The following is a 17,745-nucleotide window of genomic DNA, read 5'->3' on the forward strand; positions in this document are numbered from 1 at the left end:
TCAGATATTAATGAATGCCTGAATTCAACGCTGTTTAGTTGCCCGGGTCGCTTCCGTGTTTGTAAAAACACACCGGGTAGCTACATGTGTGAATGTCAACAGGGTCTGTTATATATTAACAACACTTGCCAAGGTGAGTTCGCTATTCCAAATACATGACAAAACTCAGGGTCAACGCTGAAAGGGACTGTGACACTGCTATTTAGTTCATCGTGCTAGTTAAGCCAAGAACGCGTCCCCAGAGGAAGGGTACTCCGGATTTGAAGTGACAGGGATGATCGAAGGATTTTTTGGGTTTGAAAGTTTCGATTTCGGGAATTTTTTGGGTAGAAAAATTTTGGTAGGTTATTTTTTGGGTGGCTTGATGTAAGTGGGGATTTTTTGGGGTATTCAAAACAATCTGAAGATTCGTGATAGTTCCCGCGTATCTCCGCCGCGTAGTTCCTCTGGAAATTTTTATGACTCGGAAATTCGGCATGGGATTTTTTTGGGGTTAAATTTTGGTCCAGGGAGTTTTTTGGGTTTTGGTGGAAGCCCAAGGGATTTTGTTGGGTTTTCATTTTTGCCCCCATTCGTTCATCCCAGTCACTTGAAATCCGGATAAGACCCCCCCCCCCCCCCTCCCCTCCAAGCCGGGAACGCGTCCCTATTTACCAAGGAACTGAACAAATTCACAATTCCTTGTCAAACAAATATGTCTCCAAAGCATTATTCTAACCGTTACTTCTGCCAAAAGTTTTCAAAACCGCAATTGCAATATTGGCATCGTTTTCAAGTTTGTCCATCCGTGCCTTCTTTATTGTTTTGCTGTATCATTAACACCTTTTCTGAGATTTTGAGCAGTAATTTTTATGATTCACTCAAATTTTTTGGCAGTTCCTATTTTTTAAATCTCGATATATAAAGCCTTCCCGTATAAAATTTTGTTGAGTACCCCTGGGTTATAAATATGCTGTGCTCAACTTTCTTTTCTCTCTCGCTTTCAGTGCTGGCCTCTAAAATTGACAAATCGACCTAGAAAATATTACTTAACATTACTGGAACGTGAACCACATTTCCTAGATTTGGAGAAAATAATCGTCTTATTTAACAATGACAAATATCTAATCCGAGCTTATTCATGTCTCTAATTCTCTTATTTAGTGCTCAAAGTTGGCGAGAAACTACCTGATCCAACTGTTGCATCCCCCAAGTCAGCATCACCGCAAGAAATTCAAAACTCAGTGGAAATGCGCGTAGTAAACATGTTGAAAGAACAGGTAAATAAAGGTTGTATATGCTGTGTTGTATGGGCTGCCTGGTATAAACAACCATATCCATAACGAGAGGTCAAATTCGGAAGCACTGTTTCACTATGATTCGAAACAGAATGGGCAAGTAACGCTCGGTTTTCATATAATCGTCCCGGTCGACTCTTTTGCCCAGATCTGCCCAAGATACCTTAAGATGTGTTCAAAGGTGATCATAATGATGATGATGATGATGATAATAATAATAATGATGATGATGACGATGATGATAATAATGATGATGATGATGATGATGATGATGATGATGATGATGATGATGATGATGATGATGATGATAATAATAAAGGTCTTTATTAATCATTCATTGCGCAAACAAACGTGCAACAATTTACATGGCAAGAAAATGAATAAAGGAAAGAGAAAAAATACATAAGGAAAACGACTAAATTAATATTAGTTACTATTAAAAATATGTCTATTTATAAAAACTGATTTAAAACGACTTGCTGAATGTTAGGTAGAATAAAATTATACGACCTAGTCCTCATCTGCCGTGTTCTCTGGGGGTAAAACGTCGCTCAACGCAGTGTTTGTTGAAGTGATCCTTCGCCATAACTTCATATCACTATTACGACGAATATCCAGGATACTGTCCTGCTTTAAGCAGTCACCTAAAGAACTTATCAATTCTACTTAAATATTTACTATACAAAGCGCACCCCCAGACCTCAATTAGTAAATGCGAAAACTGAAAGGATCAAACTTTAAAATAGTAAGTCCAGATTCTCAATAGAGTACGTGTACCCATAGTATTTACATAATTATTTTTATAATATACAACCTACTGCTAGCCTTACTATTTAATTAATAATGAATATGAGGTCCCAGTTAACTGGCACTTGCTCAAAGGTAACGCCCAACAGTTTCAGTTTAAAATCAATGTTATAATGATCTTATGGAAAATGATGCGTTGCGGGGCGATGTTGATAAATTGAGGTAATGGTATACCGTATTTATTCGTTTAGACTCCTTGGGCGCCTATTAAATTTTTGGGTCTTGCGAGTGGGCGCTTATTCGAGGTTGGCGCCAATGTTCGAGGCTGGGCACATATTGAATTTTCATTATTTTCCGCGAGTAGTAAGTTAATTTTCCAACAAAACAGTTCATAATAACAAAACGTGAAGATGAAATGTTTATTGAAAGTTTAATTTGAAAAATTGACTGAGAAAACTCGGTCTACGGGGAAGTCTGCGAATGGGTCAGTGGACGAAGAAAATAGGGCAGTAAAGAAATATTAAGCAATTCTTTTCTTATCCACTTCAGTTTTTTTTTGGGGGGGGGAGGAGAGGAGGGGGAGTGAGAGGGTGCATTTTGCGATTATTAATACAAGACCCACACAGTCAGGAACAACACAGAGCTTTACAAAACCCCTAAGTCTTGTGTTTTTTGTGCTAATTAAATAATAATGAATGAGTTGAAGTCACCCAAAAACTCCAAGTGATTTACTAAGAATTGTATAGACGTCCGGACAAGTTTCCATACATTTCTAAGTAATCTTTTAAGTTTTTACTGGCTCTATCTTGTTTACTACTGTCCCAATTAAAACTAAAGGTCTTGAGCTGATAACCTCTTAATATACGGACACGTATCGGTCCCCGGTACGCACTGTATGAAATCCGGCAACGGTGCTGTGGACGATCTCAAGCAAAACTAACTACGAGAGTATGACTTGACAACTGACAATTTGACTAACAATAAACGACTGTTAAAAAGACGGATCGAAACGCACCAATGACATTTTGAGTCGTCATAGCTAATTAAATCACGGTTTACCTGACAGACAACCAGTAACATCGCGACTTTATTGACCGATCAGGTCAATAACCAGAGTTTAATGTCATCAACTGGCGTAATACAACTCCCTTTGAACTCTCAAGATGACTATCGCACAGTTTGTCGAAACGTTAGTCACTGTCAACAATAGTCTTATTCAGGACTACGTTCACCCAGATGACTATTCTTAACCTACTTATTGCCAACGAGCAGTCTCGCGAGGCTGCGAGGTGCAGCCTAATAAAGCCATGCGCGAGGTTCCAAGGCAGAGTGAATCTCGAATCGATGTAACATATAGTAGTGTAAGGTAACTTTTATGACGTAATGCGGAACAGAGAATGCTTTGTTTTCGAGCGAGCACGTAATAAAGAACTGGCAGAGAATCCCATGAGCCGTTTGCGTGTTAAATGTGAGTCCCGTGCATCATTTGCATCATATCATTATATATCATTGGCTGCCGCTAAGGAAAAACAATAACCTCGCAAAATTTATGTTGTTTTTGAAGCAAAATAATTCGGAGGGCTTGATCGGCGCACCATAAATCTTTTTCTTTCTGAAAAGTAGACTCCTAAGCTTTAAAAAGACCAAATATAAATCTGTACAATATCTCGAAAAATATGCTATGTAAAGTTGGGATTTCAAATTCTTTATGCAGTAGAACAGTTTTCGCTTATGCAATGGAATTAAGTTAAAACTATTTTTAGTAAATTACGGTAATTCATGACATTTCTGAACGCGTGCGTGTAGGTAAAGTCTTTGCTTTTTGGCACTTAGCGATAGCTATAATTAATGAAATAAGCTAGTGATGAATAGTATCCAAGAGAGAGCCAACCTTATGAAGGCAGTGCAAACCATTCACCCTCTGGCTCATCCTCGAGGTAAAAACCTAATATATAGATTTAGCCAACACCAAAAGCCTAGTTCTCGTGGAATCTTTTAAGAAATATCTCTATACTGGAATTTAATTATTGCTTTGAACAAAAAGCAAACTTAATTCTTCCCGAAAAAAATGGACTTGGGCTTGCGGTCAATTAAAAAGCAGCAACTGCTGAGCGGGAAACTTTAAAAAACATGTAACTTCATTGAGTTGTATACCTATAAAGCCCGCGATAAAGCCTTGTAAAACTAGTCAGCAACACAGCGCCTTGGACCCCAAGCTTGTAAGTGTGGTATTTGACTTCCGCTAACATGAAGGCGTGGACGAATGGACGGACGATTATCACAACAAATATTTCATGGATGCATAGATAACTAAATTTTATTCCCCATGATGCTTTGCTGCGCCCGCTTCGCGTGCACGACAGCTCCGAGAAAACCTTTACGAGTAACGTAAAACAACAACAACAACAAGCGTTATTTGCATAACTATGACAGTTCTATTTATAACTAGTTCTTGATTCGTTAATTAGTTAAAATTAATTCGTTAATTAATTAAAATGGCATAAATAAAAATAAATATAAAATATTGCTTATTTAACAAAGAAGGGGAGGTCGACAAAATGGGCCCGACAAGGTTGAAAACAAAGAAAAACTTCACAGGTTCTTAACTCCAAAAGTACACCTTATCTTTTGTGTTTATGCTAATTTTACTTGCTGAACAGTGCGATAAATATCCGGTGAACATCGATGCTGTCGTTGCTGTAGTTATGAACTGTCATCGATTCATTTTGCAGTACAACGCAACAGTAGACCAGCAGTTCCGAGGACAAATATCTCAGACAATGGACGAACGTTGTTCGGAGAACAAAGTTGCGTGTGGTCTGGCCAGCAAAAGAAGGAGGTATGTGAGGCGACGGTTCACTAATAGTACCGTTTCTAAATAGATAAATGAATCAAGACCGTAATAATTATGTGGATGTCACGAGTGACGAGGGGCGTTTGAGAAGTAGTCAGCGCCATGGACCTCGGCCTGCCTCTCCCTGTAGTATAAACAAGTTGCAGCAAATGCTGCTGGGGTTAATTCTGCTGACCAGAAGAGAAGAATGTAGCCTTGGTCACTTCAGAATATATATATCAGTTAACAATGATGAAGCCGCAATTCATCCACGCAGAAGTCGTTACACGTATAGTCACTTCACAGTATGAAACAAAAAATGTGTCGGCATGCCTGATCCAGGTGGGCGAGTAGAAAACTGCCAGCCGTTTCTTAGTCAGGTGGTACACTAACAGAGTAGCTTTTATTTTAGAAGCAAATAACAAGACTCGTGGGTGCTTCGTGCTACTGAAAGCGGGTTAAAAACGACAGGCGTATGTAGCTTTTCCCAAGATTTACTTCTTAAATATGGTAGTGATACAATTCTACTTGTAACAACAAGAATTTCATGGGTTGCGGGATTAATATCCCTTGACTTCTCCACCTCCTCCCAGGAGAAGTAGACAGTTTTACTAATAATACCTTGCGCAGCCGTCCGAAAATTTCTGTCCTGCCTTGGAGAACATGACTGAAAGCTGATCATAGGTGTCTTGGCTAAAGGAAGGGCAGAAAAAAGGAGGACTAGATCATCGAAAAAACGTCAAAAAAAACCTTGAATAAACCCGGCGAAGCATACCGTAGATCGTGTATTTTGTCTTTTGTTTTAACGTTTTTTTTCCTAGCTATATCCAACATACGCACCATGCTGGTGCCGATTGTTCAAACACTGGATAGTGCTTTCCAATGGATAAATCTCTATCCAGTATATAGGTATTAAAGAAAGTATTTGCGTTATCAACTGGATAGAGATTTATCCGGTGGAAAGTTTCATCCATCTCTTGAACAACTGAGGCCTGCTCTCATTTACTCAGAGAGGAGTACAACGTGAGTTTTTCTCCTCGCAGGCGAGCTTTGGGAATTTTCACAGCAGACAACGTCCACTTGTTACCAGACTTTCCAGTCCAAGATAGCAGTTCTCTGAGGATTGCATTCTACGTGTTACTACCGTCTAACATCCAGGGGGGAGCCGTCATTCCTGCCGCAATCCTTCTCCAGGTAGTAAATACCTCCAAGTCGGCGCTGGAGGCTGTGTTTGGTTCCGCTATTAGTGAATTAAAGCTAAACTATGTGGCTACAAGTCCCGCCCCCAATGCCACAAATATGACCACGCCATTGACCACGCCCTTGACCACTCAGGAACTGCAGACAACTAAAATACCCCTAACCGATGCATCCAATGACGATTGGAAGTGGATTGTGATTGGTGTTATCCTTGGAGCGCTTTTCATCGTTATCATTGCCATCGTCATCTACTTTGTGTAAGTGTACCCGAACTGTAAGTTAGTTGCTTTGGAGGTTTCTTGTCTGAAAGGAAAGCCGTTTTCTCGCCAAAAAATAGGCTTGATATGTACAGCTTAAACAAGAGAGGGTGTATTTTGAGATAAAATCAATCAGTCAAGTCAAGAAATTTAAATTGATTGTTGAAAACTTAAGGAATGGGGAATGCAGTGACAATAATTCTGTTTGCTAATTAAGGAAGTCTCACTCGGGCGCTTGGCAGCACCTGCTGGAGACAAGCGCGCTATCTAAAAGAATTCCGTCCTGGGGAGTATTCTGGAAATTAAAGGATATTCCAAGTGACGGTAGACAGTCAAAACGCGCGGAAATTGTTATCCACTGTTTTGGTGAATTTTGAGTTTGATATTTCACCCTTTGCTGTTAGAATTCGCATTATTATACATTGTACATTATTAGACTCATAATCTGTCTTCTCATTGGCTAAGAGGCTACGGCTAATTTGGAAATCAGTGCAACCTACAGATTAGTTAGTTATCTGCCATCAGAAAACTGACTAATCTCTAGGTTGCGCGCGCATAGCATGATTTCCAATAACCGTATCAATTCAGATTACTTCTGACAGTGTTTTTGTCGTTATTTTCTTCAAAACAATGTACAATAAAACAATTATTAGATTCGGTTCTTGTGATATCCTAAATATTGAAAGTCTCGGAAAGTGCTCATAGCCTCGGCCTTCGGCTCGGCTGATAACACTTACCTCGACCTTGATTTTTCCGGATCTCACAAAAACCTCATCCAATAATTGTTTAGTATCTGTAAAACCATGATAAAAAAATGTAGGCCTTGAAGTCTAGGAAGGGGCTTATGAGAATTTTAATACACTCTTTGTTTTTCTATATACTAGTCATGCGTCGCTTTCGAGTGGTATACAAGCGACAAGTGGGATATTCCACAGTATACCACGTGAAAGCGTTGCATAACTGTTTTATACCATGCCATAGACAAAACATTGGGTAGCACAATAAATGCGGCATGCGCGCGCAGACATCATGACGAATGGCTTTGAACTGGCTTCCTATTGTCTAAGATGACAACTTTTTAAAAATTTTATTAATTAATATTCATAACATAATGTTTATTTTATTTAAATTCATGATACAGATTAGACAAAATGTATGTCAAATGAAGTATTTGAGTCAAACGCCGGCAACATTCGTACTGAGTTTAAAACTCTAAGACAGGGAAAAAGAACAGAAAACGTAAAAAGTCTCCCAAAATGTTAGATGATGGAAATTCATGAAAGAAACAGCAAAAATTTCAAGTCAAATTTTAAAAATATTTTAAGAATAAACCCGAGGCTGAGAATTTGAAAAATACTCAATTTTGTGTTTGAAAATCTGTAAATACAGTACAATTTATGCTTTTAATAACTAAACCATCATAGAAAATTATTCCTTTCACTCAACGGCAAGAACACTGGTAAGAAAACCCCAATACATTATAAAGCGGAAATGCTATAAGCTATAATTCATGATTAAGAATAATTCAAGAATATTTTCACCCTAAAATCGACAGAAAAATAAGAATATTTAGCCTGGACCGGAAGAAACAACATTCGTATATAAAAAAGACTGCAAAGCCTCTTTAAGTTGGTTAGCATTAGATAACGTCGAGTGAAACAAGATTGGACACCTTATGAATTTTATACAATGCATTATTTTCATAATGGAACGAGACTGGAATGTGGAATGAGGTTAGAATAGCTGAAGAAACCAAAACTACAGAGCGCCAGTTATGGAAAGAACACAGTAAAGAGTTAAGCACTGATCTGCAATGATTAGGGTTAAGCAATGAACTGAAAAAGGTTAGCTTTCAAATATTGTAATGGGGTACGGCATATACAAGAACATGTATATTTTGAAAAGTACTGGATTTGGCAGCTAGTCCTCGATGGTGTAGTGGATATGGATGTAGGCTATAAAGCAAGTGACCCAGGTTCAAGGCATCACAGTGGAGTTTTTCTATTTCACTTTTATATTACACAGTAAAGTTGGACTTCATGTAATTTTACTGAAAGAAACAATCTGACTTAAGTTACCTAATGCTCACCCTTTAAGTTGAGTTTTGATTTTTCTGTTTCAGTGTAAAGAAAAAGAACCAGAGTAAAGTAGCTACAGTAAGTGGTACTGGTCGTGATGATGAAAACAGCCCTCGAGATGAAAACGCAAACCGAGGACCCGAAAGACATGACATGACGATCTATCATGGGCAGCTACCCGGCGAGGCTTGGGCGTGAAAAAATCTTTCCGTCATATTCAAAAAATGAAACAGCACCCTAGAAATTTTGAAAAACAGTTAGTTTCTTGTATGCCACACTTTAGACACTCAAATGTTGATTTCCGTACACAAGTTACGAAAAGCACACCATGATATTCCGGTTACAGAACTTGTTTGCAATGGTTAATTTATAGACCTCTTGATGTAAATAAAGACAAAAAATATTGGATGTAAGCCGGACAGTACAAAAAGAGTATGAGGTAAAAGTGTGATTTAGCTACGAACCTGATGTCTAGAAGGATGACAGGACAGAGGCCGCCAACAACATTATTCCGTCCACCACGTACCTATCTTCGAAACGCGTCACGCATAGCGAAATGGTAAAGAAAATACCTTTTTATTCTGAGCAGTGGCGGCGAATTATCCTGACGCGCAGGACGCCTATGTATCAAGTGGGTGGCTTAAACATGCAAAAAAAAAACACGAGCTACTTTGACCAATGACAGAGTCTGTACCCACTGAGAAGAATATAAACAACAAGGTTAAGCTTTACTTTCAAGCGTCAAAGTCCAATTCAGTACCGAACGCAAGAAATGGATACTCGTATTTTAGAGTATAAAAGAAAAAACGTTGAACTGGCCTCATCGAGCAGTGTAGCTATACAGGGGAGCACAAAGACAGTGTATAAAGATGCCGGCACAAACAATACAAGAGGAGATCTTGAAGATCTTAGTATTTAGAAATAAACGAAGTTAACGAAATTAGTCCTCCATCTAGCTTACATCATGACAGTATTTCTTACTGACGGATCAAAGGATTAATGCAGATGCAGAATATAAAGAAAGGAAAATAACAAGGGTGTGGTGAGCATCTGGAACTTCGAAAAAACAGTTACATAAATACTGTGTGTAGTTTACTTTTTGACGCATTTTCTCCCGGATATGGAAAACAAGTGTTTAGGGTTGTCTCGGGTTAAATGTGTCGCTGTGTGTTATAAAAATGTTCTTTTTGTACTTTAGTGGAGAATGTTATATGCTGGGCGTCACCTCAAGTGATGAGCCCGCGGTCTCTCCATTCGCTACCGTGCTGAAGGGAAAGTAGTGCCTAGTCCCAATGCGGCATTTTCCCAGACCTTCTCGGTCAATGCATTTCGGTGACGTATCCAAGGTGAAACTCGCTCAAATCACGTGACCCGAAACGCAAAGACTGCGCGGAATAATTGGGCCTAGCGACTTGGCAAGGAAAAATAGGACTAAATTACTTCTTACTTGCGGTTGATGTTGCACATAATGTATAAATTATTAAACAAATATTTTTTTTTCAAGGTAGTTCATAATTACTAATAAAAGGCAACGATAAAATTTCTTTGAGCGATCGCCGGCTAATTTAGCTGGTTTTAAGGTCTTCAACTAGAATTAAGGTTTGTACTTTTTAATCTTCAAAACCTAATACACCAATTTAGATATATATGTTAGAATTCATTCTTGGCTTCGAGGATTGGAGAAATAAAACGAAAGAAATGTATTATATAAGGTGATTATATAAGGTGATTTCTTTTGTTATCCAAGGCTCGGAGCCAAGAATGAATTTTAACAAATTTTTAATTTATCGAAATGTTTTGGTCTATTTTTGCGAATACCTATAGCCCTAAAATATGTTTCAAAAATGTCTCAAATAATTCATAAAGAAAATAATGTGAAAAGAAATAAGTGTTCAATGCGGTTCCTAAAAATTAATGCAAGATGAGTGAGTTTTTAGCTCCGATCTTAGTTTCGGTTTTCTCAAACACTTACTGTCGTCGACTGTTTCGGAATGAATAAACACAAGCTTCAGTCAGTAATCAAATTCAACATGATCCTCTTTACAATTGAGCGTCTCCCTTTATCCTCTCCTGCCAATACTCATCGCTTGTTTAGGTCGTGGGGGTTCTTAGAGTGTACCTTTCCAACCCACCCCTGCAGGGTTGTAAAATCTCGCGTGAGTAACACGGAACGAATGCAGCGCGAAAACCCAACTCGACAGCCTGCTTCTTGGCTAAATTGAATAGATATTACCCCTTTTTCAGTTCTTTTTACAGGTGAAAGTAAAAGAAATCACACCAAAGAAATACAATTTCGTCTTGTAAAATAGTTAAAAATAAATAATCCCTCTCAAACGTTCTGCCAAAGAACTTTCATTCATTGAAATGAAAGTACAAAAGAATTTTAACAACAGATTAACAGTCCGGAATATCCCTAAATTTAAGGACAGGGCCAACTGGTCATGCGACACTTTTCAACCAATGAGAAGGCGCGCTTGTGTTTATCAACAAACAAATCAAACATCGCCCCAGTGATCAAAAACTTTCAAAACAACGGACGGAGTCGGACAGAATCAGTCATCGTTTCGGGGCTCTCAGGCATATTTTAATGACTTTCATGAGGCATACACAATTTTTTAAGTGGACAGCGTATCGGAAGCCGTATTGGAAGTGTCTCGTGAAATATTCAGCACATTTTGTGGCTTATTTCTTCTTTGATCTTTTAAACAACGCGATGTATAGGCGAGATTTTAGTCGGTTTTCAAGGTAGGTGAACAAGTATCTACTATTCTTTCGATTCACAGATTTTTACGAAGTTCTAGATATTTTTTCTCGATTGTCATGTCGATTAACTTTTGTCATGTTGAAGTGGAGATGGTAGACAACCTAGAATTTTGGAAGACAATTTTTGAATTCCGAGGTCCAAAAAACGTACGTTTTCCACTCCCGGGTTTCTCACAGAGCCGTGTTATTACTTTTTTTCGCATTAGTACGAGCCTTTGCCTTTTTTCTTTTCAAGGCCAAAACAACTTTATTAGTCTTATGGATCTGATGGATATTCACGTCCAACATCTCGCCTCACTTTGCCGAATTTGCGGAGATGAAATTGAAGATCATAAGCGCAAGGGTAGATACTAACCGCTTTGTTTCTGAAATTCACTAATCTGGGAAGATTTAATGTTGTTGGATTCTCCAAAAAATGTTCATCCACCGTTAAAAAACAATCAAAGAAACAATGCAAATCTCAATTATAAATGATGTATTTCGCAACTCATTGAACATGCACTGATTATCTGGGATAAAATTAAAACATTGCAGGTACTACAGCAAGCAAAGAAAGCACCAGAGGGAGCACCAGATGCGTGAAGTAAAAGCGAAACAACACAAAAAAAACAAACAAGAAAAGTTAATAAATTTGAAGTACTTTCTATTCTTGTTATGATGACTGGTTCTTTGATTCTTGTCCTGTAGAAGTTAATGGGTAGTACAATCCTGTTTTGTACGATTTCAACAAATTTTCACACTCTCTTTAAGGCTATTTTTACACGGGACCAGTTTGCTTCCATCAAAAATCTTGCAAGCCATGCCAGTGAAACCACGACCTCTGCGATCGATCCGGAATCAATTCGAACGCCCCAATGATTCCTTGCAATGATTAATGCTCTTATTCTATTACATGAAATGTTTTCTTTGAAATATTAAATGTGAAACCTAGACGAGTACTGTAAGCTCATCTTTAATTCTGTCTGACTCCGTCCGTTTTTTTGAAAAATTTTGATCACTGGGGCGATGTTTTGATTTGTTTGTTGATAAACACAAGCGCGCCTTCTCATTGGTTGAAAAGTGTCGCGTGACCAGTTGGCCCTGTCCTTAAATTTAGGGATATTCCGGACTGATTAAAACGTTAATAATCCCGCCATAATGTGACGTATGAGTGAGACGGTTAAAACAGTTATTGGTATATGCCAAGGCTGACCAAATCGATTTTTTCCCGAAATCATTCATACACCATCAAGAGAAAAGTTTATGAGAATTCATAAAATGATCACAACAGGGAAAGCGCTTTGATGTTTTATCAAATTTTTTCTACTAATGCTTTCACGTTCGAAATATATGGAGGTAAGGCAAGGAGACAGTTAAGTGTCTACTTAATTTACCCTAGAAATGTTATTCCAGATTAATAATAGCTTGGATCCGTAACTTTGAGCCACCTTGCTTACTGCTCTGTTGTGTGCCTTTTTTAAAGTTTCCCATTCCTGTTAAGTATAAAGGACCCAAGAAAGGGCACTAAACCCAGTGGAGTACTCCCTATAATGGCCTATACGGGGAGGCTCCGCCCGAGATGGTTATATGAAAGGTATATGAAAGGGTAGGGATTTCACTAGCTGACTGCGTACATAAAAGGGTAGGAAAATCTGTCATTTCGGTCCGTAGAAGGATCTAAAAAGGCTGACAAGAGGTTTAATGGCTCTGAAAAAGTCGAGAAAATTTCCCGGTTTTCTTTTCTTCATTATCTCAAAAAACTCATTAATAGTTCATAAAGAAGAAACAAACGAAAGTAATATTTAATGAGTGTTTTTATATCGATAAAGACAAGGCTAAACTTTACGTCTAAGTTTTAGACCAAAGTTATAAAAGTATTTATTTTTAGTAAACCTGATAATACACTCCTGCTCGTTTTTTGAACAGTATTTAAAACATAGTGCACAAACAGTAGTTCAGTAAAAGGGATTCAAATTGCTAAACTAGGTATGTGAAATGAGCAAGCAAACACTTTATTTAGTAAAACACTAAATAGCTAAAAGCAAATAAACTTGTGGGTCTCACTTGTGCCACGGTGATGCGGGCTGTAGCTCTGCATGTAATCTTGTAATTTGCCTTTCTCTTCACAGTTCTTAATCTCCATACAGTTTCACAACGGTTACAATTATCAGTTTTTACTCTTACAGTTGGTTTTTACCTTATAACTAGTCATCGTTTACACTTTTATTTTTTCTAATGCTCTTTTTCATTAAGGTTTGGGAAATGAATGATTAACGGCAAAGTAGGGGCAAAGCGAAGCTGGCACAGCTAGGCCAAAGGGTGGCAGGTAATACGACCCTCGACTTTTGTAGAGGAAAAATGTTTTTGTTTACGTCTCCGGCATAGAAAAAGCTCAATAAGCTGCTTTAAAAGGTGACCATTTTCCTCTTAATTACCCATTCCTATTTCACGCGCATACAAGGCGAACCTTTTCAGAGCCACCCCAGGAGTTTTTCAAAAATTATTAGAAAAACCTGTCATTTTGACCCCATTTTAGTGAGAAATGTTTAACCGTTAATATTCGATGATGAGTCAAGTGATGAAAACCAAAAACAATTCTCTAACAATTATACACAGAGAGGTCAATCAAGCAATGAAAAATACTGCATTTAACTGTAAAATCACTGCTTATCAGCGAAAAAGAAGAGTTTCTAATCTTAAGAGTGTACATCTTCAACAATTTAAATCTTCTAAACTAATACTGAATGCATTTCGTCTGTTTATAATGGTGGTCCAATTTGCAGGCCCCCTTAGTTCTGACATGGGAGCTGTGTAATCTCATTTTCCAGAAACTATTTTTTAAGATGAGCTCCAAACCACCACTGAGTAGTAGAGTTGTCTGCCTGTGTGCAGCGGAACTTTTGATTAATTTCACCATAAAAGCCAAAGTTGTCCTCATTGTCTACCGCTCCAACGGATGCGCTGAACTCGCAGTGATGTAAACTGCTGATAGTATGCATTATCCAAGAGTTCTTTTGCTGCCAAAACGGTACCGTGAGGTTCGTGCCATTGTGCCCTCGAATATCCACATATTCTACCCTCTTACACTCGCCATTACCAAGGAAATCGACGATGTTGAAGTCTTTGAAGTTTCCACGGAGATAGTCTCTGTAATCAATGCCATAGGTCGGATAGCTGCATGTTGCTCGCCAGTGAGTGGAGTGAACCTGCAAGGATCGCATTCGCTCCAGACTTAAGCGGTAACGATCCCAATTCGGGGAGTTGTCGTTTTCTTGGGCATTGACCTGAAGAACGGCGTTTCCAAAAGCAGAAAGAAGGCGATTTTCTGTACTCCAAGACATGACCAGAGTCCATGCAATACCGGGCTCTGATTTTAGATCACAGTAGGCTGGGAAGCTGTTTCCGCCGTCGTCATAGATCTTATAAATGCCATCTTTGGAGGCACCTTGCTGTCCATATTCTACGCAGGATGTCGGCCGAAATCTACCCTAGAAGAGACAAAACAGGCGACTATGTATTGCCTTTGCACCATTCCCACCAGTGGGAACTTCAATCTCAGCTCAAGTCTGAGAAGTTCAACAATCTATAGTCTCCCTCACAGCCGTTTTTGTCTCGTCACGCAACGCTTAAGCATGCGGAGAAGAGTAGTCTAATCTAAGACTCATCTCTTTTAGGAGATGAGCGCTTTATTGATGTTTGCCTTTCTGGAAATAGTCTACTATTGTCTGCCCCTGTAGAAACAAATAAGTCACTGTTTACTCTAATTTATTCCACTGAAATTGCCTGTAAATTTTCACTTTTTTACTAAATAAGGCTTTATAGGGGTGTTTCTTAAAATTCTGAGATCTATACTCAGCTTAGGTTTTTCAGTCTTGACACTGCAGGATAATTAATAATTTAGAGCCTGTTTAATTAAAACTATGTTCGCACCTTCAAGGAAAAGTGGTGTGAAGTCTTGTTTTCTTTGAACTCGTCTGGGTTGATGTCTTCATTCGAAGTCAACAATTCGCACCAAAGTTTTCCATCGGATCCTTTGGAGGCGGCCAGGTTCAAAGACAAACATGACGGATTACTGAGGCATTCAAAGGTGCAGTCAAAGGTGTCGTACACTGTAAACGTTCCAATTCCAGGGACGTTTAAAAAGTGGTACTCTTCTTTTACAAAAACATCTTGAAGATGATTTGGGTGGTGCATTGCATGCGATTCTGTTATAATTATAGTAAAAAAATGTTATTCCACGAAACAGGCCAAAAATTCCCGCGAAAAATATGGTAACTTCAAGTGATAAATTCAGTTACAAAAATATTTAACTGACTTGTAAAAATATGTGTAAATCCTTGAAAACTAACTTATCTACGCTTGCCAAAAACCAGAAAACTAAAATTTTGAACCTTCCGCTTAATTTTCCACACGCGACTAGATAAATGGTTTTGGATACTAGTAAGCACAAATAGGCTTCAAACTCGTTTTTTTTTAGCAAACTTGAGGGGTGGATTAGGGTGTCAAGACATGAAGTATGGAGGATGAGCAAGCAAACGCTTTTTCTTACTACTATTCTTGAATACACTCTTAGCTAAAATATTCGAATCTTTTTTCAATTAAAGATCTTTCTTTGTGCTTTGTAATTCTCTAAAAATAGTGTTATGTTTCCCTTTTTTTTTACTTACGGTCTAGGTTTAAACGGCTTTGCTTGTGAGAATATAAGAAAGAACAACAACAAGAATGAAATTCCAAAACTAACCTTCTGCATACAGTGCTTCAAGTATCTTTGAAGACAACACAAAGAAAAGGAACCGACGAAAAAATGGAGAAAACATTCTAATGTTCAGACGTCATTTGGTCCAGAAGAGTGAGTTTTCTTGAACGGGCTCGTAAGCCGGAATATTTATACACTTGTAAAGTGATAGTAACATATAAAACCACCAGACACTTAACATTTTCCTATTTCAGATGACAGTGTGTCAAAGTCTTTTCTAGCCAATGACAGCACTGCATTAGACATTCAATTAAAACTAGCCACAATGTTGGTGGCCAGTAAACCTATTCCGGCCAACCGCAAAGTTTTTTGTTATTATTGCTTCAGGGCATTTAGCTCATAATTGTGTTTCAACAAAGCTCGCCCTATTATAATTTGATCACATTTTAACTGAAAACATGCCTCGATATAAAGTCTATTCTAGCCAATTTTAACAATCTTATGGTTAATTTTAACAGAACATGTCTTCGCGCCATTGATATAAAGGAACAGTGAAGGAACACCCATGTATAATCTGTTTTAAAGCACCTGCTCGAAAATGTAAAAAACAAAAATGATGTGCCTGTTTTGATCTGTTCTCAAAAATCCAAATATTGTCAGTAACTAACTATAAAATTAAAGAAAAGAAGAGAAAAAAGGTAAAGAGTACAATTCTCTGTCACCTACAAAAGCTAAAGAAATGTTCATCAGGGCTTGTTCTGTAAATCGTATCAATATCTTATGGAACGCAGGTGGCCGATAGTGATTCAATAATATTTTCTTCAGGAATATGCCCCATACAATTAAAACCGCAAGTGCATAAAAGTGACTCCTTACTTACACAACTTGGTAACTGTGTAATAACCAGTCTGTGCTGTTTTGGTTATTACACAGTTACCAAGACAAATTTGAACTTCCTTTGTGTAAGTTAGGAGTCACTTTTATCCACTCGCAGTTTTAATTGGGTGGGGCATATTCATGAAGAAAATAAAACCGCGCTAAGATTAGATCAGTCGGTAGAGCCCTTTACTGCAATGGGGGATGTCTTGGGTTCGTTTCTTGGGGCCAGACCAAAATCGTGGTCTTAAAATAACTGAGAAACAAAGGTGTAGTACTGCCTTTGCCCTGCAAACGGTTAGACCTTCGGATGGCTCGGATGACCACGTACCACCCGTCTCCAGTAGCACAATTAAAAATAGTGTCTTCTAGTAGCACTTTCCTGCTAAACACATTGACACTCAAATAAAGTGTTTTTTTTACCAATTCAATAATAATGCATAAACGTCAATGCTAAGGATGTTTTTTGCGCGTTGGTTTGAAATGTGAGCTGTCTCCGCCCCCTAACCCGATAGCGGTGCGGGGGAGAGAAACTCTATCCCCCGCGCCCCCAGAGGTTAGGGACGGGGTTGGAGAAGGTTGACATTTCAGACTATTTTCCCGTTCGTTAAGCGGACAAAAAAAAAGAAACAAACAAAAAAAACCAAACAAATTTCGTCATTTCTCGAAATTCTTTTTGGGTTTCTTCCCTTTTGGTCTAGGAAAGTTTTTCATGTGCGAGTTGATCATGAGTCGGTTTGTACCTTGATGGCAAACAACATCATTATTAATTAATAAACAAGAGAAATAAATAAGTTTGAAAGGGAAACATAATCCAATAATTGATAACAGCAAGAAAACAAAATTGTGAACGGTCGGTTTTAGGTATCGGCGAAAATAGCATCAAAATGCCTCCAAAGACCAAAACTATAACCAAAAACTACAGGAAGGTTGGCGAGGAAAATCTGCTAAAAAAAGAAATGGAAATAAAAAGCTGCATGACAAAATTGATTCAAGCTATGATTATTCACTTCCCAAAAGACAAAATTTCTTGTTTAGA

General features: G+C 38.2%; 2 protein-coding genes across 2 annotated transcripts in view; one reads left to right on the plus strand and one right to left on the minus strand.

Moving 5' to 3' along the window:
• LOC140944534 (uncharacterized) overlaps positions 1–9,895 on the plus strand; it is a 45,188-nt gene extending 35,293 nt beyond the window's left edge. The window contains exons 25-29 of the mRNA XM_073393659.1: positions 5–133; positions 1,144–1,259; positions 4,757–4,863; positions 5,901–6,314; positions 8,437–9,895. Of these exons, the coding sequence (XP_073249760.1) occupies positions 5–133; positions 1,144–1,259; positions 4,757–4,863; positions 5,901–6,314; positions 8,437–8,590 (920 nt within the window). The 3' untranslated portion in view covers positions 8,591–9,895. The remainder of the gene's footprint in view (positions 1–4; positions 134–1,143; positions 1,260–4,756; positions 4,864–5,900; positions 6,315–8,436) is intronic.
• A 3,209-nt stretch (positions 9,896–13,104) lies between these two features.
• Positions 13,105–15,197, minus strand: LOC140944535 (uncharacterized). The gene is made up of 2 exons (XM_073393661.1): positions 15,147–15,197; positions 13,105–14,622 (listed from the first exon to the last, which is right to left on the minus strand). The coding sequence occupies exons 1-2, from the start codon at positions 15,195–15,197 to the stop codon at positions 13,966–13,968; spliced, it is 708 nt and encodes a 235-aa protein (XP_073249762.1). The 3' UTR covers positions 13,105–13,965.
• Positions 15,198–17,745: the final 2,548 nt, after the last annotated feature.

Source organism: Porites lutea, chromosome 7 (genome assembly GCF_958299795.1).
Source record: "Porites lutea chromosome 7, jaPorLute2.1, whole genome shotgun sequence".
In the NCBI taxonomy this organism is placed as follows: Eukaryota; Metazoa; Cnidaria; class Anthozoa; order Scleractinia; family Poritidae; genus Porites; species Porites lutea.